Source organism: Cherax quadricarinatus, chromosome 8 (genome assembly GCF_038502225.1).
Source record: "Cherax quadricarinatus isolate ZL_2023a chromosome 8, ASM3850222v1, whole genome shotgun sequence".
Classification (NCBI taxonomy): domain Eukaryota; kingdom Metazoa; phylum Arthropoda; class Malacostraca; order Decapoda; family Parastacidae; genus Cherax; species Cherax quadricarinatus.
Window position 1 is genome coordinate 11,392,542 of NC_091299.1, and position 24,444 is coordinate 11,416,985.

Consider the following 24,444-nt stretch of genomic DNA (forward strand, 5'->3'; position numbering starts at 1 on the left):
ATTGGCAGTTTGGAGGGATATGTTGTGTATCTTTATATGTGTATGCTTCTAGACTGTTGTATTCTTAGCACCTCTGCAAAAACAGTGATAATGTGCGAGTGTGGTGAAAGTGTTGAATGATGATGAAAGTATTTTCTTTTTGGGGATTTTCTTTCTTTTTTGGGTCACCCTGCCTCGGTGGGAGACGGCCGACTTGTTGAAAATATATATATATATATATATATATATATATATATATATATATATATATATATATATATATATATATATATATATATATATATATATATATACTTGTACATGAGAAGAGAAGTTGCAGAGATTGATGGATGAATTTGGTAGGGTGTGCAAAAGAAGAAAATTAAAAGTGAATACAGAAAAGAGTAAGGTTATGAGGATAACAAAAAGATTAGGTGATGAAAGATTGGATATCAGATTGGAGGGAGAGAGTATGGAGGAGGTGAATGTATTCAGATATTTGGGAGTGGACATGTCAGCAGATGGGTCTATGAAAGATGAGGTGAATTATAGAATTGATGAGGGGAAAAGGGTGAGTGGTGCACTTAGGAGTCTATGGAGACAAAGAACTTTGTCCTTGGAGGCAAAGAGGGGAATGTATGAGAGTATAGTTTTACCAACGCTCTTATATGGGTGTGAAGCATGGGTGATGAATGTTGCAGCGAGGAGAAGGCTGGAGGCGGTGGAGATGTCATGTCTGAGGGCAATGTGTGGTGTGAATATAATGCAGAGAATTCGTAGTTTGGAAGTTAGGAGGAGGTGCGGGATTACCAAAACTGTTGTCCAGAGGGCTGAGGAAGGGTTGCTGAGGTGGTTCGGACATGTAGAGAGAATGGAGCAAAACAGAGTGACTTCAAGAGTGTATCAGTCTGTAGTGGAAGGAAGGCGGGGTAGGGGTCGGCCTAGGAAAGGTTGGAGGGAGGGGGTAAAGGAGGTTTTGTGTGCGAGGGGCTTGGACTTCCAGCAGGCATGCGTGAGCGTGTTTGATAGGAGTGAATGGAGACAAATGGTTTTTAATACTTACGTGCTGTTGGAGTGTGAGCAAAGTAACATTTCCTATCTCCAGGACTCAAGTCCGGCAGGCCGGACTTGAGTCCTGGAGATAGGAAGTACAGTGCCTGCACTCTGAAGGAGGGGTGTTAATGTTGCGGTTTAAACTGTAGTGTAAAGCACCCTTCTGGCAAGACAGTGATGGAGTGAATAATGGTGAAAGTTTTTCTTTTTCGGGCCACCCTGCCTTGGTGGGAATCGGCCAGTGTGATAATAAAAAAAATAATAATACTTGTACATGTATATGTAGTGTGACCTAAGTGTAAGTAGAAGTAGCAAGACGTACCTGAAATCTTGCATGTTTATGAGACAGAAAAAAGGACACCAGCAATCCTACCATCATGTAAAACAATTACAGGCTTTCATTTTACACTCACTTGGCAGGACGGTAGTACCTCCCTGGGCGGTTGCTGTCTACCAACCTACTACCTATACATTATAATAATAACTCATAATAAAATCTGATGGGCTCATGACGGAGGGGATATAATGTTGGAGTGGTTGATATTTTTGTTTAATAAATGTATGAAAGAATAGAACATACCTAGGGATTGGCAGAGAGCATGTATAATTCTTTTATATAAAGGGAAGAGGGATAAAAGAGATTGTAAAAATTATAAGGGACTAAGTTTTCTAAGTATACAAGGTAAAATTGTATGGTAGGGTTATTTTTGAAAGATTTAGAGGTAAGACAGCAGGATTGCAGATGAGCAAGGAGGCTTTAGAATGGGTAGGGGATGTGTTGATCAAGTGTTTACATTGAAGCATATGTGTGAACAGTATTTAGATAAAGGTATGGAAGTTTTCATTGCATTTATGGAATTAGAAAAGGCATATGATTGAGTGGATAAGGGAGCAATGTGGCAGATGTTACAAGTATATGGAATAGGTGGTAAGTTACTAAATGCTGTAAAGAGTTTTTATAAGGATAGTGAGGCTTAGGTTAAGGTGTGTGTAGGAGAGAGGGAGATTACTTCCCAGTAAAAGTAGGTCTTAGACAAGGATGTGTAATGTCACCATGGTTGTTTAACCCTTAAACTGTCCAAACATAGATCTGCGTTTGTACCACTGGCGTTCCAAATGTAGATCTACATAAAAAAAAATACCACGGGCGGGATTTGAACCCGCGATCAGAGAGTCTCAAAACTCCAGACATCGCGTTAGCCACTGGGCCAGCTAGCTTCAATAAGATTCGTCCAACTAGGTGTATTTCTACACCATAGGAAGGTTAGCATAGGCACCACTGTGTCCACAAATGCAAGTTTTTACATCGTTTGCAATCGTGTCATTACAATTTCGTGAGTCTTGTAGATCTACATTTTATTTTTCCTGCCTCCAAATATGGCATGATTGGCCTGAGATGCCTGGTCAGTATAGAATGGGTCTTAACACTCGGTGTGTGCGGTATTAAAAAAACTCTGGGACCACTTAATACCTTGTGGGGGCACCAGTTCGATTGAGTGCCAGTTAGAGCAAATAGCATGGCACACACCAGGGATTCACTGTTGTCATGTCATTTTAACACTCCCCTTTTAAGAGGAAAGTGATGGATGTGGCCATAAGTGGTCGTGGAAATATCAAAAACCTCAATAATAACCCACAGACAGAGGCAGACAGAAAGGCATACACACACAGGCAGACAAAAAGACACATGCACACAGGCAGACAAAAAGACACACACACACAGGCAGACAAGAAGACACACACAGGCAGACAGAAAGACCAAGACACACAGGCAGATAGAAAGACCGAGACACACAGGCAGACAGAAAGACCGAGACACACAGGCAGACAGAAAGACAGGGACACACAGGCACACAGAAAGACACAGGCACACAGAAAGACAAACACAGGCACACAGAAAGACAGACACACACACACAGGCAGACATTAACACAGATAAACAGAGCTAGATAGATGGGCAAACAGACAGATAGATAGACAGTGAAAACAAATAAAGCCAGGGTTCACTGCAGCAGTGCACTATCATCAAGTGTCACTCCACTGCTTACCCTGTCAGCAGTTTAGTGACACTTATGATAAACACCATCCTTCAAGAAGTTTCTTATATACTCCAGCATGTCTAAAACATTGCTGAGACCTATAAATACTTTGTATATATTTCTAGACAATAGTAAATGACCTAGGCAGGTGAAAATGTTCACCTGTCGGTATGATTGTGACTGAGTACAGTGTGCTATTTCAGTACCTAATATTAGTGTCAGAACAAAGATTGGCTATGAAATCACAAGAACTATTATAAATTATAATTATGAGAACATAAAAATTATATATATTAAAATAAAAATGAGGAAGAAAGGTATATCGGCAACACTTCTGCAAGAGGCAGGACTTGATGTTGCCGTCAGGTGAGCATCCAGTGCCAACTTCGCGGCCTTATATCTCAGTAAGTACTGGTCCTAAACATTTTTTTTTGTCTTATTACACAGAAAATTGCCCTCTTTAATTTAATTTTTTTTTTTCAAAAATATTCAGAGTGCTGGACGAGTGAATGTAGATCTACGTTTGGACAGTTTAAGGGTTAGTATATTTTTAGATGGAGTTGTAAAAGAGGTGAATGCTATTGTGTTGGGGAGAGGGGTGGGATTAAATTATGGGGAATCAAATACAAAGTGAGAATTGTTGACAATTACTTTTTGCCGATGATACTGTGCTTTTGGGAGATTCTAAAGAAAAGTTGCATAGGTTAGTGGACGACTTTGGGAGGGTGTGTAAAGGTAGAAAGTTGAAAGTGAACATAGAAAAGTGTAAGGTGATGAGGGTATCAAACGATTTAGATAAAAATTCGATATCACATTGGAGGGAAGGAGTATGGAAGAAGTGAATGTTTTCAAATATTTGGGAGTTGACTTGTCAGTGGATGGGTTTATGAAGGATAAGATTAACCATAGAATTGATGAAAAAAGGTGAGTGGTGCGTTGAGGTATCTCTGGAGACAAGAAACGTTATCTGTGGAGGCAAAGAAGGGAATGTACGAGAGTATAGTAGTACCAACACTCTTATATGGGTATGAAGCATTGGCTGTAAATGCTGCAGCTAGGAAGTAGTTGGAGGCAGTGGAGATATCATGTCTAAGGGCAATGTGTGGTGTAAATATTATGAAGAGAATTTGTAGTGTGGAAATTAGGAGGTGTGAAGTTACTAAAAGTATTAATCAGAGGGCTGAAGAGGGATTGTTGAGGTGGTTTGGTCATTTAGAGAGAATGGAACAAAGAATGACTTGGAGAGTGTATAAGTCTGTAGGGGAAGGAAGACGGGGTAGGGGTCGTCCTCCAAAAGGTTGGAGGGAGGGGGCAAAGGAGATTTTGTGAGTGAGTGGCTTTGACTTCCAGCAAGCATGCATAAGTCTATTAGATAGGAATGAATGGAGACGAATGGTTTTTGGGACCTGACGAGCCGTTGGAGTGTGAGCAGGGTAATATTTTATGAAGGGATTCAGGGAAACCGGTTAGCTGGACTTTAGTCCTTGAAATGGGAAGTACAATGCCTGCACTTTAACCCTTTGACTGTTTTAGTTGTATATATATGTCTTACGAGGTACCGTGTTTGACGTATACACCCACCATCCGACTTATGACCTGCTCGAAATACGACCATTCGACTTACGACCTTGTTTTCTATGCCAAATTTCTGGGAAATAAACAGCTGTTTGTGTTGTACACAGTGTTTATCCTAAACCTTACAGTATAAAATACAGTATTAACAGCATAAAAAGTGAATTAAAAAATGAAATACCAAAATAAAACGATAAAATAGTCATTACAAAAATGTGATGTTGATATTTAGTAGTAAGGTTCTACTTGCGTCCATTTCAACTTACGACCAGTTTCTTGGAACCAAACTTGGTGGTAAGTCGGGTGGTACCTGTATATACTCATGAATTCTAGCGGCTTCAAATCAAGCAGGAGAAAGCTGGTAGGCCCACATGTGAGAGAATGGGTCTGTGTGGTCAGTGTGCACCATATAAAAAAAAATCCTGGAGCACGCAGTGCATAATGAGAAAAAAAAACTGATTGTTGTTTTTAATTAAAATGCCAACTTTGTGGTCTGTTTTCGTATAGTATTTATGGCTGTATTCTCGTTTTCTTGGTCTCATTTGATAGAACGGAAAACATATTATAGAAATAGAGGTGATTTTAATTGGTTTTACTATAAAAAGAACCTGTAAATGGAGCTCAGAGTAGGGGAAATGTTTGATTTTTGCTGATGTTCAAAAGTAAACAAATGATGTCATTGTCCAATAAATGTCCAACTAGCCATTCTAATATGCAGTCATGAATGGGTTGACATTATTTATACAATTATTACAGTATTGCAGTAGTCTGCATAACAGTAAATCTATATTTTTTGTTTGAATAGCAATTCAAAATAGAAAGCAAGAGTAATATCAGAGGGGCCTGGAGACGTGACTGATGAACAAAGAAAATGTTATTTTAGAGCTGGGAATGTCTGCATTGTTCATTCTGGACCTTATTTTGAAATTGTCATATTTCTTAATTTTCATGAAATTGGCAAAATTGCAAATTTCTGACCACGTTATTGGGTAGTTGAAATCGGTAAATGGGCAGTTTCTTGTACTCAGTCGATAGAAAAAAATTGAGTTCTAAAGAAATAGCTATGAGTTTGGTCGACTGGAACAATGGAATTAGCCGAAAATAGGGCTCAAAGTGGGCAAAATCGTCGATTTGTAAATATCGCCGAGGTCGCTAACTTTGCGAGAGCGTAATTCTGTCTGTTTTCCATCAAATTTCATTTTTTTTGGTGTCATTACAATCGGGAAAAGATTCTCTATCATTTCATAAGAAAATTTTTTTTTTTTTTAAATTTTGCGACACCATGAGACACCTCAGGATTCGGGGTTGCGACATTCAAGGGGTTAACCCTTTCAGGGTTTTCGACGTACTAGTATGGCTTACGCACCAGGGTTATTGACATGCTAGTACGCCTAAATTCTAGTGCCTTCAAATCTAGCGAGAGAAAGCTGGTAGGCCTACATATGAAAGAATGGGTCTATGTGGTTTGTGTGCGCAGTGTAAAAAAAATCCTGCAGCACACAGTGCGTAATGTGAAAAAAAAAAACTGGCCATGTTTTTGGATTAAAGCAGCGAATTTGCATTGTATTTTCGTATGGTATTTATGATTATATTCTAGTTTTCCTGGTCTCATTTTATAGAACGGAAGACATACTACAGAAATTGAGATGATTTTGACTGGTTTCACACTGAAAAGTACCTTGAAATTGAGCTCAAAGTAGCAGAAATGTTTTATTTTTACCAAAGTTCAAAAGTAAACAAATCATGCTAAGCGTCCAATACGCGTCAACTGGTGAGTCTTATATTCTTTCACAAGTGCGCTGATGTTATTTATACCATTTCTACACTAATGCAGTAGTCTGTATAACAGTAAATCTTCTATTTTTTGTGAGAATAAAAATTCAAAGTGGAAAGCAAAAGAAATATAAGAGGGGCCTGGGGACATGACTAGCAAGTAGAGAACTTGTTATTTTAGTGCCAGGAATGTCTTTCTTGTTTATTCTGGACCCTGGACCCTATTTGGAAATTGGCATCTTCTGAAATTTGTGTGAAATTGGCAAAATTGCCAATTTCTAACCACTTTATAGGATAGTTGAAATTGGTAAATGAGTGGTTTCTTGTACTCATTCGATAGAAAAAATGGGGTTCTAGTGAAATAAATATGATTTTTGTCGACTAGTACACAGGAATTGGCCAAAAATAGGGCTCAAAGTGGGCAGAGTCGCCGATGCGTAAACATCGGTGAGGCCGCTAATTTTGCGAGAGCATAATTCTGTAAGTTTTCCATCAAATTTCATACTTTTGGTGTCATTATGATTGGGAAAAGATTCTTTATCATTTCATAAGAAAAAAATAATTTTTTTTTTCCAAAAAATTTTCGACCCTGAGAACAAGTTTAGGAGAGAGCCTCTCGACCCTGAAAGGGTTAAAGGCAGGGTTTGGGATATTGGCAGTTTGAAGGGTCATCTAAACTGTCGTATCTGAGCACCTCTGCAAAGACAGTGATTATATATGAGTGATAGTGAAAGTGTTGAGTTATGATTAAAGTTTTTTCTTTTTGGGTTTTTCCTTTTTGGGTCACCTTGCCTCGGTGGGAGATGGCCGATTTGTTAAAAAAATATATATTTTATATATATTTATATTTATTCTTCTGTAATCCTGCACTTTTACATGACAGTGTTAATTTTAAATTTCAGATTCTGTTACAAACAGGCCAATTTGAAGCTGCTGTGGAATTTCTTAGTCGTAAAGAAGCACTGAGATGTCATGCTGTTCATGTAGCCCTTGCATTACATGAAATGAATCTTCTGGCTCTGCCTGCTCAAGTCCATGCACCTATGTGTATGTTGGATGTAGTCATGTATTAGTGGGTAGTTACTGTAGAGAAATCCTGCATTAGCCTTCATTGTTTATCAGTCAGTATTTACAGTGATAAAAACATAAAACCAGAGGAGCATTGCACTATGGCTGTTAGTCCAGGGAAGGCAGGTTTATTTACTCAGCTATTCCTACTCTTTTATTAGTCAAAAATCTTTTTAAAACACAAACTCACTTAAATGAAGCTATTGGTGGTTTGTTTCACCTATCTGTAATTCTGTTTGCCAAACAAATACAGTGGAACCTTGGTTTTTGTGATTAATTCGTTCCAGAAAGTCTGACGAGAACTGAATTGTACGAAAACTGAAGCTATATTTCCCATAAGAAATAATATAAATCCAATGAATCCGTTCCAGACACTCAAAAATATTAACAAAAAATGCATTTATAGAGAATAACTATAGTTTTACATACAGAAAACAATGAGAAATAAATATAAATGACTAATGAAATGGATAAATAAACATTTAACATCACCTTTACCTTTATTGAAGACTTTCGTTGGCGTATGGAAGACGGCAAGGAGGGGAGAGGGAGGAGGAGAGGTTATTGTTTGGAAGGGGAATCCCTCTACATAAGGACTTCAGGTATCAAGGCCCTATCCCTTCTTTGTCTTTAGCTGGCACTATGACCAGCTGGAGAGTCACTGGACCCGTGTCTCACAAAAAATCTGTCCAGAGAGGTCTGTTTCTGGCATCTCTTTAAGATTTGCGTAAAATGGGACAAATCATTGTCATTGACTATGTTGCAGACATGGCTTGCAACAGCTTTGTTAGGGTGATATTTCTCCACAAAACTTTGCAACTGATTCCAATTTGCACACACGTCCTTAATCACTGAAGAAGGCACATTCTTCCCTCTCTTCCTCCTCCTCTGAAGCAGTTTCCTCAGCTGCGGTCACTGTCGTACTTTGATACTTTTCACTTTCCACTTTGCCACTTTCATACTTTGCTATGAGTTCTTTCTTGCTTTCTATCGTGTTTCTTACCTTCTTTATCAAAGGGCTGGCACTCAGAACTTTCTTTGGCCCCACGGTGGCTTATTTAGCAGTCACACTTGATGAACAAGTACAAAAAGCAACTCTATGTAAACCGAGCAGTTGTTCAAAAACTGGGACAAAATTTAGGCGAAAAGAGTTGCCGAAAACCGAATCCTACAAAAACCAAGGTTCCACTGACCTGTCTTATGTCCTTTCTAAATCTTAATTTATTAAATTTAATACTTAACCCTTAAACTGTCCAAACGTAGATCTACATCCACATGCAGGGGGGGGGCTCCGAACGTAGATCTACTTTTTTTTTTTTACATGTTTTCAGATGGGGAAAATCAAGGTCGGAGCGCTACGCACGTGAACGTAGATCTACGTTTGGACAATTTAAGGGTTAAATGTTTTCAGCACTATTCATGTCTCTTGAATTTAATCCTGTCTACCATTTGTCCACTTCAGTCATATCTCCCCCCAGTTGCTCTCTCTAGACAGTGTAAGCTCACTGCTCATAAACTTATGAGATATGTCACTAACATTTTCATTCTTCTTTGTATGTTTGCCATTGCATATACAGTGAAACCTTGGTTTTCGTCTTTAATTCGTAAATCCAGTTAATCCATTCCAGACACCCAGAAATCTTAACAAAAAATACATTTTATAGAGAAGAACTATAGTTTTACATACAGAAAACAGTGAGAAATGAATATAAAGCACTAATGATATGAATAAATGAATATTTAAACAACTTTTACCTTTATTGAGGACTCTTGTTGGCGTATGGAAGATGGCGAGGAGGGGAGAGGGAGGAGAGGTTATCTCGACCATCACTACCACCCTCTACCACCATCACTACCACCCTCTACCACCATCACTACCACCCTCTACCACCATCACTACCACCCTCTACCACCATCACTACCACCCTCTACCACCATCACTACCACCCTCTACCACCATCACTACCACCATCTCTACCACCATCACTACCACCATCTCTACCACCATCACTACTGCCCTCTACCACCATCACTACCACCCTCTACCACCCTCTACCACCATCACTACCACCCTCTACCACCATCACTACCACCATCACTACCACCTTCTACCACCATCACGACCACCCTCTACCACCATCACTACCACCCTTTACCACCATCACAACCACTACGACCATCACTACCACCCTCTACCACCATCACTATCACCCTCTACCACCATTGAATTTTATCGTGTTTCTTGCCTTCTTTATCAAAGGGCTAGCACTCGAAACTTTCTTTGGCCCCATGGTGGCTTATTTAGTAGTCACACTCAAGCACAAAAAAAAAGGATTATTATGAAATGTTTATTATGAATGCGCAGGGTAATGTTCACTCGACGAGAAACATCCAGACTGGCTCAGAATGCATGTGTGGGATGCTTTGTGTGGGTGTGGGCAGAGGGACACATTTGGACAAAAACCGAGGTGATGAACGAAAACTGGAACAATATTTTGACGAAAAACATCGAAAACCGAATTTGACGAAAATCAGGGTGAACGAAAACCGAGGTTCCACTGTATGTCCATTTGATAATTTGTAGATTGGAACTGTATATAATAATACTAAAAAAGTTTGTGTAGAATAATATTAATACAGTCTCGCCTCACTTAGCAATGTGCTCATTTACCGATGACTCGGACTTATGACAGGCTCTCAGACCAGCATGCATACCTAAATAATGTACAGTGGTATCTCGAGTTACGAACTTAATTTGTTCCAGAAGGCTGTTTGAGTGCTGATACCAAATGAAGCTGTTCCCATAAGGAATAATGTAAATTATATTAGAGCTGGTTTCTTCTGCTCTGTTTATTACAATATACAGTACACTACTGTATAAACATTGAAAAATATACCAGAAATGTAATAAATGGTGCAAAGGTGTCATTAAAATATCAAAGATGGTTGACACAATCCCACTACCATTATAGTAAGCTCCTTGTTTAGCGACGAATTCACTTACCAACATGGTCTTAGGAATGGAACTCTGTCGTTAAGTGAGGAGAGGCTGTATTAATATTAAAATAATGTAAATATCTTCATGATATGTTTACCATTTATCTCACATTCCTATCTTTAGTAAAAGTAATCCATGAATACCCTGGCAGTACTAATACATTATATGTTTATTCAGTGTCACGAGAAGATGGTGATCCTGAGGGAGTACGCAGGTTAAACCTTACTCGTCTTATTCTCCTCTACACTCGTAAGTTTGACGCCACTGATCCATGTGAAGCTCTCCACTATTGCTTCTTCCTCAGGTAAGATTTGCTCATGCTTTCAACATGCGGATTTGATTCCATGTGTGCTTGCATGATATACATGCTGATAGTAAGGGTGAATTAAACACCTGAACTTCGGTAAACAGTTCTTCATAAGGCTTCTTATGCAAGTAAAAAAAAAATAATTACCAAACCCTTAGTTTTTATATTTTTGTTTTTATATAAAGGCATATGATAGGATGGATAGGGAAGCCACTGATCCATGTGAAGCTCTCCACTATTGCTTCTTCCTCAGGTAAGATTTGCTCATGCTTTCAACATGCGAATTTGATTCCATGTGTGCTTGCATGATATACATGCTGATAGTAAGGGTGAATTAAACACCTGAACTTCGGTAAACAGTTCTTCATAAGGCTTCTTATGCAAGTAAAAAAAAAAATAATTACCAAACCCTTAGTTTTTATATTTTTGTTTTTATATAAAGGCATATGGTAGGATGGATAGGGAAGTAGTGTGGCAGATGTTGCAAGTGTATGGAATAGGTAGCAAGTTAAGAAATGCTGTAAAGAGTTTTTATGAGGATAGTGAGGCACCAGTTAGGATGTGTAGGAGAGAGGGAGATTACTTTCCAGTAAAAGTAGGTCTTAGACAAGGATGTGTAATGTCACCATGGTTGTTTAATACATTTATAGGAGGAGTTGTTGTAGGTAGTAGGTTGGTAGACAGCAACCACCCAGGGAGGTACTACCGTCCTGCCAAGTGCGTGTAAAATGAAAACCTGTAATTGTTTTACATGGTGGTAGGATTGCTGGTGTCTTTTGTCTGTCTCATAAACATGCAAGGTTTCAGGTACGTCTTGCTACTTCTACTTACACTTAGGTCACACTACACATACATGTTTTTTTTTTTTTTTTTTTTTTTTTTTTTTTTTTTTCCAACAAGTCGGCCGTCTCCCACCGAGGCAGGGTGACCCAAAAAAAAAAAAAAGAAAGAAAATCCCCAAAAAGAAAATACTTTCATCATCATTCAACACTTTCACCACACTCACACATTATCACTGCTTTTGCAGAGGTGCTCAGAATACAACAGTTTAGAAGCATATACATATAGAGATACACAACATATCCCTCCAAACTGCCAATATCCCAAACCCCTCCTTTAAAGTGCAGGCATTGTACTTCCCATTTCCAGGACTCAAGTCCGACTATATGAAAATAACCGGTTTCCCTGAATCCCTTCACTAAATATTACCCTGCTCACACTCCAACAGATCGTCAGGTCCCAAGTATCATTCGTCTCCATTCACTCCTATCTAACACGCTCATGCACGCTTGCTGGAAGTCCAAGCCCCTCACCCACAAAACCTCCTTTACCCCCTCTTTCCAACCCTTTCGAGGACGACCCCTACCCCTCTTTCCTTCCCCTATAGATTTATATGCTTTCCATGTCATTCTACTTTGATCCATTCTCTCTAAATGACCAAACCACCTCAACAACCCCTCTTCTGCCCTCTGACTAATGCTTTTATTAACTCCACACCTTCTCCTAATTTCCACACTCCGAATTTTCTGCATAATATTTACACCACACATTGCCCTTAGACAGGACATCTCCACTGCCTCCAACCGTCTCCTCGCTGCTGCATTTACCACCCAAGCTTCACATCCATATAAGAGTGTTGGTACTACTATACTTTCATACATTCCCTTCTTTGCCTCCATTGATAACGTTTTTTGACTCCACATATACCTCAACGCACCACTCACCTTTTTTCCCTCATCAATTCTATGAGTAACCTCATCCTTCATAAATCCATCCGCCGACACGTCAACTCCCAAGTATCTGAAAACATTCACTTCTTCCATACTCCTCTTCCCCAATTTGATATCCAATTTTTCTTTATCTAAATCATTTGATACCCTCATCACCTTACTCTTTTCTATGTTCACTTTCAACTTTCTACCTTTACACACATTCCCAAACTCATCCACTAACCTTTGTAATTTTTCTTTAGAATCTCCCATAAGCACAGTATCATCAGCAAAAAGTAACTGTGTCAATTCCCATTTTGAATTTGATTCCCCATAATTTAATCCCACCCCTCTCCCGAACACCCTAGCATTTACTTCTTTTACAACCCCATCTATAAATATATTAAACAACCATGGTGACATTACACATCCCTGTCTAAGACCTACTTTTACCGGGAAGTATTCTCCCTCTCTTCTACACACCCTAACCTGAGCCTCACTATCCTCATAAAAGCTCTTTACAGCATTTAGTAACTTACCACCTATTCTATATACTTGCAACATCTGCCACATTGCTCCTCTATCCACTCTATCATATGCCTTTTCTAAATCCATAAATGCAATAAAAACTTCCCTACCTTTATCTAAATACTGTTCACATATATGCTTCAATGTAAACACTTGATCTACACATCCCCTACCCACTCTGAAGCCTCCTTGCTCGTCCGCAATTCTACATTCTGTCTTACCTCTAATTCTTTCAATTATAACCCTACCGTATACTTTTCCTGGTATACTCAGTAAACTTATTCCTCTATAATTTTTACAATCTCTTTTGTCCCCTTTCCCTTTATATAAAGGGACTATACATGCTCTCCGCCAATCCCTAGGTACCTTCCCCTCTTTCATACATTTATTAAACAAAAGTACCAACCACTCCAACACTATATCCCCCCCTGCTTTTAACATTTCTGTCATGATCCCATCAGTTCCAGCTGCTTTACCCCCTTTCATTCTACGTAATGCCTCACGTACCTCCACCACACTTACATTCTGCTCTTCTTCACTCCTAAAAGATGGTATACCTCCCTGGCCAGTGCATGAAATTACCGCCTCCCTTTCTTCCTTAACATTTAAAAGTTCCTCAAAATATTCTCGCCATCTACCTAATACCTCCCTCTCCCCATCTACTAACTCCCCTACTCTGTTTTTAACTGACAAATCCATACTTTCCCTAGGCTTTCTTAACTTGTTTAACTCACTCCAAAATTTTTTCTTATTTTCATTAAAATTTCTTGACAGTGCCTCTCCCACTCTTTCATCTGCTCTCCTTTTGCACTCTCACCACTCTCTTCACCTTTCTTTTACTCTCCATATACTCTGCTCTTCTTATAACACTTCTGCTTTGTAAAAACCTCTCGTAAGCTACCTTTTTCTCTTTTATCACACCCTTTACTTCATCATTCCACCAATCACTCCTCTTTCCTCCTGCCCCCACCCTCCTATAACCACAAACTTCTGCCCCACATTCTAATACTGCATTTTTAAAACTATTCCAACCCTCTTCAACCCCCCCACTACTCATCTTTGCACTAGCCCACCTTTCTGCCAATAGTCGCTTATATCTCGCCCGAACTTCCTCCTCCCTTAGTTTATACACTTTCACCTCCCTCTTACTTGTTGTTGCCACCTTCCTCTTTTCCCATCTACCTCTTACTCTAACTGTAGCTACAACTAAATAATATATACATGTACAAATATATATATACACACCCCTCTGGGTTTTCTTCTATTTTCTTACTAGTTCTTGTACAGTGAAACATATAAGTGAACAGTATTTAGATAAGGCTAAAGAGATCTTTGTGGCATTTGTGGATTTGGAAAAGGCGTATGACAGGGTGGATAGGGGGGCAATGTGGCAGATGTTGCAGGTGTATGGTGTAGGAGGTAGGTTACTGAAAGCAGTGAAGAGTTTTTACGAGGATAGTGAGGCTCAAGTTAGAGTATGTAGGAAAGAAGGAGATTATTTCCCAGTAAAAGTAGGCCTTATACAAGGATGTGTGATGTCACCGTGGTTGTTTAATATATTTATAGATGGGGTTGTAAGAGAAGTAAATGCGAGGGTCTTGGCAAGAGGCGTGGAGTTAAAAGATAAAGAAACATACATAAAGTGGGAGTTGTCACAGTTGCTCTTTGCTGATGACACTGTGCTCTTGGGAGATTCTGAAGAGAAGTTGCAGAGATTGGTGGATGAATTTGGTAGGGTGTGCAAAAGAAGAAAATTAAAAGTGAATACAGGAAAGAGTAAGGTTATGAGGATAACAAAAAGATTAGGTGATGAAAGATTGGATATCAGATTGGAGGGAGAGAGTATGGAGGAGGTGAATGTATTCAGATATTTGGGAGTGGACGTGTCAGCAGATGGGTCTATGAAAGATGAGGTGAATCATAGAATTGATGAGGGGAAAAGGGTGAGTGGTGCACTTAGGAGTCTGTGGAGACAAAGAACTTTGTCCTTGGAGGCAAAGAGGGGAATGTATGAGAGTATAGTTTTACCAACGCTCTTATATGGGTGTGAAGCATGGGTGATGAATGTTGCAGCGAGGAGAAGGCTGGAGGCAGTGGAGATGTCATGTCTGAGGGCCATGTGTGGTGTGAATATAATGCAGAGAATTCGTAGTTTGGAAGTTAGGAGGAGGTGTGGGATTACCAAAACTGTTGTCCAGAGGGCTGAGGAAGGGTTGTTGAGGTGGTTCGGACATGTAGAGAGAATGGAGCGAAACAGAATGACTTCAAGAGTGTATCAGTCTGTAGTGGAAGGAAGGCGGGGTAGGGGTCGGCCTAGGAAAGGTTGGAGGGAGGGGGTAAAGGAGGTTTTGTGTGCGAGGGGCTTGGACTTCCAGCAGGCATGCGTGAGCGTGTTTGATAGGAGTGAATGGAGACAAATGGTTTTTAATATTTGACGTGCTGTTGGAGTGTGAGCAAAGTTACATTTATGAAGGGATTCAGGGAAACCGGCAGGCCGGACTTGAGTCCTGGAGATGGGAAGTACAGTGCCTGCACTCTGAAGGAGGGGTGTTAATGTTGCAGTTTAAAAACTGTAGCGTAAAGCACCCTTCTGGCAAGACAGTGATGGAGTGAATGATGGTGAAAGTTTTTCTTTTTCGGGCCACCCTGCCTTGGTGGGAATTGGCCAGTGTGATAATAATAATAATAATTCTTGTTCTTGTTTATTTCCTCTTACCTCCATGGGGAAGTGGATCAGAATTCTTCCTCCGTAAGCTATGCATGTTGTAAGAGGCGACTAAAATGCCAGGAGCAAGGGGCTAGTAACCTCTTCTCCTGTAAATTACTAAATTTAAAAAGAGAAACTTTTGTTTTTCTTTATGGGCCACCCTGCCTCCGTGGGATACAGCCAGTTTATTGAAAGAAAGAAGAAAGATGGAGTTGTAAAAGAAGTAAATGGTAGGGTGTTGGGGAGAGGAGTGGGATTAAATTATGGGGAATCAAATACAAAATGAGAGCTGACACAATTACTTTTTGCTGATGATACTGTGCTTTTGGGAGATTCTAAAAAGAAGTTGCAAAAGTTAGTGGACAAGTTTGAGAGGAGTCTGTGAAGAGAAAGTTGAAAGTGAACATAGATAAGAGTAAGGTGATGAGGGTATCAAACCAGTTAGGCAAAGAAAACTTGGTTATCACAATGGAGGGAGGGAGTATGAAAGAGTGAATGTGTTCAGATATTTGGGAGTAGATTTGTCAGCAGATGGGTTTAAGAAGGACTAGGTTAACCATAGAACTAATGAAGAAAAAAAGGTGAGTGGTGCATTGAGATGTCTGTGGAGACAAAAAAAAGTTAGCCATGGAGGCAAAGAAGGGAATGTATGAGAGTATAGTGGTGCCAGCACACTTATGAGTGTGAAGCATGGGTTGTAAATGCTGCAACAAGGAGGAGGCTGGAGGCAGTGGATATGTCGTATCTAAGGGCAGTGTATGGTGTAAATATTTTGCAGAGAATTTGTAGTGTGGAAATTTGGAGGAGGTGTGGAGTTACTAAAAGTATTATTCAGAGGGCTGAAGAGGGGTTATTGAGGTGGTTTGGTCATTTAGAGAGGATGGAGCAAAATAGGTTGACTTGGAGGGTACATAAATCTGTAGTGGAGGGGAGGAAGGGTAGGGGTTATCCTAAGAGAGGATGGAGGGAGGGGGTAAAAGAGGTTTTTGTGTGCAAGGGGCCTGGACATGCAGCAGGCATGTGTGAGTGTTAGATACAAGTGAATGGAGGTAAATGGTTTTTGGACCTGATGAGCTGTTGGAGTATTAGAAGGGTAATGTTTTGTGAAGGGATTCAATGAAACAGGTTAGCTGGACTTGAGTCCTGGAGGTGGGAAGTATAACGCCTGCACTTTAAAGGAGGGGTTTGGAATATTGGCTGTTTGGAATGACATCTAACTGTCATATCTGGGCACCTCTGCAAAGACAGTGATATTGTGTGAATAATGTTGAAAGTTGCCTTGCCTCAGTTGGAAACAGCTGATGTATTAAAAAAAAAATACATAAATCCTGTCTCCATCTAAAAGTGGAGTAGAGTTCTCCCTCAAGCAGTGCATGTCATAAAAGGCATCTAAAATGCCAGGAGGAAGGGGCTAGTAACCCTCTTCTATGTATTTACTAAAATGAAAAAGAACAAAATTGGGTAGTAGGTTGGTAGACAGCAACCACCCAGGGAGGTACTACTGTCTGCCAAATGAGTGTGAAAACTGTAATTATTTTACAAAATGTTCGGATTTCTGGTGCCTTTTCTTTGTCTCATAAACATGAAAGATAACAGGTACATCTTGCTAGCTCTGCTTACATTTAGGTCACACTAAACATGCATGCACACATATATACACGCCCATCTGAGTTTTCTTCTATTTTCTTAATAGCTCTTGTTTTTTTTTTATTTTATTTTCATCTCCATGGGAGAGTGGAAAAGAATTCTTCCTCCTTAAGCCATGTATGTATGTATGTCGTAGGAGGCGACTAGAATGATGGAAGAAATGGGCTAGTACCCTCTTTCCCCGTATAAATTACTAAATGTTAAAAGAACAACAGCAACTTTATAAAGCATTTTTCTCTTTTTTGGCTCACTTTTCCTAAGTGGGAGACCTTGTGTGTTAAAGATTTTAAGTCGCTTTTTGTCTAGTTAAGATGTTGAATGCACTTACTCTCTTCAATACCTTGTATAAACATGCTTGCATACAATAATTAAAGAAAAACATGGATATTCAGTAGAGCTCATATTGTACAGTACAGTAGGTCCCCACTTATACGACAGGTTAGGTTCCAGGCTACTGCCGGAAAGCAGACATCGCTGGAAAGCAAAACGCCATTTGTTTCCACTTATAAATGTCAGATAATAAGTTTACACTAATATATATTAAGTTAGCAATAGAACAAGGCATTAAAAAACAATAAAAGTAAAATACACTGTACACACACACAGTACACTCATTACTTACCTCAAAATATTTGTAGTCTTAATGTAGGGTGAGAAGTGAGTAGTGTTTATTGTAAGAAGTTAGGTGTGGTAGGTAATGGCAGCCGGCCAGGCCACCCCGCCCCACCCCTTGGTGCTCACAGAGAATGTAAACAAACCGGGTGGCACGCGTCATATTAGAAAGACAGGGAGCCATATAGAGTGTTTTGGTCATAATTTGAAATCACTGTATTAGTGGAGCGCTGTAAAGCGGGTCCCTACTATATATGAAATATCTATTGACCAACTGGAAAGAAAGTGGAAAATCTTACCCAAGATAATTTAACAGGTCTTTGAAAGGAAAAAATGGAGAAAGCATGTTTTCAGGCTGTATAAGTCAGCTTGTGTTACAGTCTCGTGAGTTTGACATGTTACTTGGACGTTTGGAACCTGATGGACGCCGTACACCAGGCATCATTGATAAATTCAAGGTAAGGTTTGAAGTGTACCAAATTGGAATATGAAAATCTACATATTCTTCTTGAGAACCAAATTGGAATATGGAAATTTGTTATACTATTAGTATACATAATGATGGTGCCATAATATATGAAAATTAGCTATCACTAAGAATTATTAATAATAATAATAATAATGACTTAATTCAGTAACTAAATTATTAGACTGTTGAAAATTTGTTTGCCTATTTTCTTTTTAGATGTCTAACAAAGATAAAATTGCATTTTCAGGTTGATGTGAGTGAGGTAACACAAATGGTGGCACAAGACTCTGAAAAGAAGGGTCTTCATGAAGATGCAGTAAAGCTATATGATCTAGCAAAAGTAAAATATATAATTATGGCTTATTGTTTTTCACTTGTAAAAAAATTAATATATGATCTGCTCAATGTTTTTTGACAAGTTGTATTTTTCAATTTGTTGAAGATTACAAAACATAATTTCAAATGTACTGTTTAGAGTCTAGAAATACTTCAGTTGAATGTATTAAAAATAATTAAGATAGCACAGATTGGGCATATTTTTCTGTGAAATGGAAGTCAGTATAGGAAGAGGAGAAAAGAAGTGGAATACCAGATCAGTGAATGATCTTGTTTCTGCTTACTCATCATGAGCCAAGAATTTTTACTCTAAGTGCTGTGTGATGTTTAGTGTGATTTTTTCATTGGGAATGTATCAGAATTAATATATAAAGATGAGATGCAATATCTTGTAGAGTTGAAATAAGAAATTTTTGCAGAGGTATTTGGGTCACTTAGAAATAGGCAGGAGACAAGTTAGTTAAGTCATCTATGATGATATTAATGTGGAAAATATTCAGGGGATGGTATTTTTGTTATCAGCTACACCCACAGTGGCATAATTTGGTGATGTTGCATTTGTCTTCATCCATATTACTCTTTGAGTGGTTGGGGAAAAATTTCCTAATAAAGATCCTGCAAAAGTCAAATGTTTACAAAGTGAGTGGGACATAGGCAATTTCAATTATTTAAATTTATCCAGTGATGGAAATTTAAACCAATTTTGTAAACTTCTTCTTTCAACAAACCAGCCGTATCCCACCGAGGCGGGGTGGCCCAAAAGGAAAAACGAAAGTTTCTCCTTTTACATTTAGTAATATATACAGGAAAAGGGGTTACTAGCCCCTTGCTCCCGGCATTTTAGTCGCCTCTTACAACACGCATGGCTTAAGGAGGAAGAATTCTGTTCCACTTCCCCATGGAGATAAGAGGAAATAAACAAGAACAAGAACTAGAAAGAAAATAGAAGAAAACCCAGAGGGTGTGTATATAAATGTTTGTTGAAGATTGAGACACTTATGCAGCATATGGGAATCTTTATTCAGGAAACGTTTCGCCACACAGTGCAATACAAAGAGGAAGGCGTAAGGAGAGGAGGAGTATGAGGTAATCAGTCCCTCAGCCTGGAGTCGATGTGTTCAGTCCATCAATCTTGTAGATTGTAGATTGATGGACTGAACACATCGACTCCAGGCTGAGGGACTGATTACCTCATACTCCTCCTCTCCTTACGCCTTCCTCTTTGTATTGCACTGTGTGGCGAAACGTTTCCTGAATAAAGATTCCCATATGCTGCATAAGTGTCTCAATCTTCAACTTGTCGGTTTTTCAAACCATTCATCATAAATGTTTGTACATGTATGTGTAGTGTGACTTAAGTGTAAGTAGAAGTAGCAAGACTTACCTGAAAATCTTGCATGTTTATGAGACAGAAAATAGGACACCAGCAATCCTACCATCATGTAAAACAATTACAGGCTTTCGTTTTACACTCGCTTGGCAGGATGGTAGTACCTCCCTGGGTGGTTGCTGTCTACCAACCTACTACCTAGAATTTTGTAAACATTTAAAAAAATTAATAGTAGGTAGTAGGCTGGTAGACATCAACCACTCAGGGAGGTACTACCATCCTACCAAGTGAGTGTAAAGAGGAAGCCTGTATTTTCTTTTACATGATGGTAGGATTGCTGGTGTTTTTTTTTTCTGTCTCATTAACATGCAAGATTTCAGGTACATCTTGCTACTTAAACTAAGGTCACACTACACATGCATGTACATGTTTATGCATACATAGTCATCTGAATTTTCTTTGATTTTATCGTAATAGTTCTTATTCTTATTGCTTTTCCTTTCATATCCATGGAGAAGTGGAATAAGAATCTTTCCTCCGTAAGCCATGCATGTTGTAAAAGTCAACTAAAATGCCGGGAACAATGGGCCAGTAACCCCTTTTCCTGTAATTACTAAAAAGAAAAAGAAGAAAACCGTCAAAGTGGGATGTTTGAATGTGCGTGGATGTTGTGTGAATGATAATAAAGATGACTGTGGATGTTATGAATGAAAAGAAGCTGGATGGCCTGGCTTTAAGTGAAACAAAGCTGAAGAGGATAGGAGAATTTCAGTGGGGAGAAATAAATGGGATTAGGTCAGGGGTTTCAAACAGAGTTAGAGCTAAAGGAGTAGTAGCAATAATGTTGAAGGATAAGTTATGGCAGGAAAAGAGGGAATATAAATGTATAAATTCAAGGATTATGTGGAGTACAATAACGGTTGGATGTGAAAAGTGGGTTATAGTAAGTGTTTATGCACCTGGAGAAGAGAGAAGTGTAGAGGGGAGAGAGGGATTTTGGGAAAGGTTGAGTGAGTGTGTGGGGAGTTTTGAACCAAGTGAGAGAGTACTTGTGGTTGGGGATCTCAATGCTAAAGTGGGTAAAAATGATGTGGAGGGAGTAGCAGGTAAATTTGGGGTGCCAGGGGGAAATAAAAATGGGAAGCCTTTAATTGAGCTATGTATAGAAAGGGGTTTGGTAATAAGTAATACATATTTTATGAAAATGAGGATAAATAAGTATGCAAAGTATGATATAGCACGTAATGAAAGTAGTTTGTTAGATTATGTATTGGTGGATAAAAGGTTGATGGGTAGACTTCAGGATGTACATGTTTATAGACGGGCAATGGATATATCGGATCATTATTTAGTTGTAGCTAAAGTTAAAGTAATAGGTAGATGGGACACAAGGAAAATGGCAACAGCAAGTAAGAGAGAGGTAAAAGTGTATAAACTACGGGAGGATGAAGTTAGGGTGAGATATAAGCAACTGTTGGCAGAAAGGTGGGCTAATGCAAGTATGAGTAGTGGGGGGGGAAGGGTTGAAGAGGGTTGGAATAGTTTTAAAAATGCAGTATTAGAATGTGGGGCAGAAGTTTGTGGCTATAGGAGGGTGGGTGTAGGAGGAAAGAGGAGTGACTGGTGGAATGATGAAGTAAAGGGTGTGATGAGAGAAAAAAGGTAGCTTATGAGAGGTTTTTACAAAGCAGAAGTGTTGTAAGAAGGACAGAGTATATGGAGAGTAAAAGAAAGGTGAAGAGAGTGGTGAGAGTGTGCAAAAGGAGAGTAGATGAAAGAGTGGGAGAGGCACTGGCAAGAAATTTTGCTGAAAATAAGAAAAATTTTTGGAGTGAGATAAACAAGTTAAGAAAGCCTAGGGAAAGAATGGATTTGTCAGTATAGGGGAGTTAGTAGATGGGGAGGTGGAGGTATTGGATAGATGGCGAGAATATTTTGAGGAACTTTTAAATGTCGATGATGAAAGGGAGGCGGTAATTTCATTTACTGGTCAGGGATGTATAACATCTTTTAGGAGTGAAGAAGAGCAGGATGTGAGTGTGGGGAAAGTGCGTGAGGCATTATGTAGAATGAAAGGGGGTAAAGCAGCAGGAACCGATGGGATCATGACAGAATTGTTAAAAGCAGGGGGGGGATATTGTATTGGAGTGGTTAGTATTTTTGTTTAATAAATGTATGAAAGAGGGGAAGGTACCTTGGGAGTAGCAGAGAGCATGCATAGTTCCTTTTTATAAAGGGAAGGGGGACAGAAGAGATTGTAAAAGTTATAGGGGAAGAAGTTTACTGAGTATACCAGGTAAAGTGTATAGTAGGGTTATTATTGAAAGAATTAGAGGCAAGACAGAGAGTAGGATTGCAGATGAGCAAAGAGGCTTTAGAGTGGGTAGGAGATGTGTAGATCAAGTGTTTACATTGAAGCATATATGTGAACAGTATTTAGATAAAGGTAGGGAAGTTTTCATTGCATTTATGGATTTAGAAAAGGCATATGATAGAGTGGATAGGGGAGCAATGTGGCAAATGTTGCAAGTGTATGAAATAGGTAGTAAGTTACTAAATGCTGTGAAGAAATTTTATGAGGATAGTGAGGCTCAGGTTAAGGTGCATAGGAGAGTACTTCCCAGTAAAAGTAGGTCTTAGACAGGGATGTGTAATATCACCATGGTTGTTTAATATATTTATAGATGGGGTTGTGAAAGAAGTAAATACTAGGGTGTTGGGGAGAGGAGTGGGATTAAATTATGGGGAATCAAGTACAAAATGGGAGTTGACACAGTTACTTTTTGCTGATTATACTGTTCTTATGGGAGATTCTAAAGAAAAGTTGCAAAGGTTAGTGGATAAATTTGGGAGGGTGTGTAAAGGTAGAAAATTGAAAGTGAACATAGATAAGAGTAAGGTGATGGTATCGAATGATTTAGAGAGAGTATGGAAGAAGTGAATGTTTTCAGATATTTGGGAGTTGACTTGTCAGCAGATGGGGTTATGAAGGATGAGGTTAACCATAGCATTGATGAAGGAAAAAAGGCGAGTGGAGCATTGAGGTATTTGTGGAGACAAAAAATGTTATCTGTGGAGGCAAAGAAGAGAATGTATGAAAGTATAGTGGTACCAACATTCTTATATGGGTGTGAAGCTTGGGTTGTAAATGCTGCAGTGTGGAGGCAGTGGAGATGTCCTGTCTAAGGGCAATGTGTGGTGTAAATATTATGCATAGAATTCGGAGTGTGGAAATTAGGTGTGGAGTTGCTAAAAGTATTAGTCAGAGGGCTGAAGAGGGGTTGTTGAGGTGATTTGGTCATTTAGAGAGAATGGATCAAAGTAGAATGACCTGGAGAACGTATAAATCTGTAGGGGAAGGAAGGAGGGGGAGGAGTCATTCTCGATAAGGTTGGAGGGAGGGGGTAAAGTAGGTTTTGTGGGCGAGGGGCTTGGACTTCCAGCAAGCATGTGTGAGCGTGTTAGATAGAAGTAAATGAAGATGAATAGTCTTTTGGACTTGACAAGCTGTTGGAGTGTAAGCAGGGTAATATTTAATGAAAGGATTCAGGGAAACCAGTTATTATAGATTTAGCCGGACTTGAGTCTTGGAAATGGGAAGTACAATGCCTGCACTTTAAAGGAGGGGTCTGGGATATTGATAGTTTGGAGGGACCTCTAAACTCTCGTATCTGAGTGCCTCTGCAAAGACAGTGATTTTGCGTGAGTGAGATGAAAGTGTTGAATGAATGAATGGGTCACCCTGCCTCGGTGGGAGATGGCTGACTTGTTGAGAAAAAAAAAAAGTTTAAAAATAGTGCAGGAAGAATGAAGCACCAACTACTATAAACTTAAGGTGATAGAAATTGTTATGACAAGCTGAAGGTAGATTGATGCATCATGTTAAAATTTACACACAGAAAATATTCTAAGGTTAACTTGGATATTGAGGAGATACAATGATAGATATTATCCTAAGAGGTAGGTAATGATAGATAAGCTGTTTTAGATTTCTTTGCTTTTGTTAACAGAATCATGAGAAAGTGGTGTCACTGCTGAACCAGCTGCTGAGTCAAGTCGTACATCAGACTGAAGGTGGTAGTGGTAGTCAGCGTGGACGTGTTGTTGAGTTAGCAACTGCTGTAGCACTCCGCTTCAAGACGCATGGCCACAAAACTCATCCCAATAATGCTGCTACATTGCATCTTCTCTTGGATCTGACAACTTTTTTTGATCTGTATCATAAAGAAAGATTTATGGATGCTCTAGAGGTGAGTACTGCATTTCCTTCATTTTATGTAAAAAAGTATTTTACACCAAAAAATAGAAGATTTACTG

General features: G+C 39.2%; 1 protein-coding gene across 3 annotated transcripts in view; it reads left to right on the plus strand.

The window, feature by feature from the left end:
* The window catches only part of LOC128685418 (nuclear pore complex protein Nup93-like), a 301,160-nt gene that overhangs the window by 267,259 nt on the left and 9,457 nt on the right, over positions 1-24,444 (plus strand). For all 3 annotated transcript variants that reach the window (XM_070082868.1, XM_070082870.1, XM_070082869.1), the window contains exons 12-16: positions 7,319-7,463; positions 10,660-10,786; positions 18,309-18,450; positions 18,709-18,801; positions 24,138-24,377. In XM_070082868.1, coding sequence (XP_069938969.1) covers positions 7,319-7,463; positions 10,660-10,786; positions 18,309-18,450; positions 18,709-18,801; positions 24,138-24,377 — 747 coding nt within the window. The remainder of the gene's footprint in view (positions 1-7,318; positions 7,464-10,659; positions 10,787-18,308; positions 18,451-18,708; positions 18,802-24,137; positions 24,378-24,444) is intronic.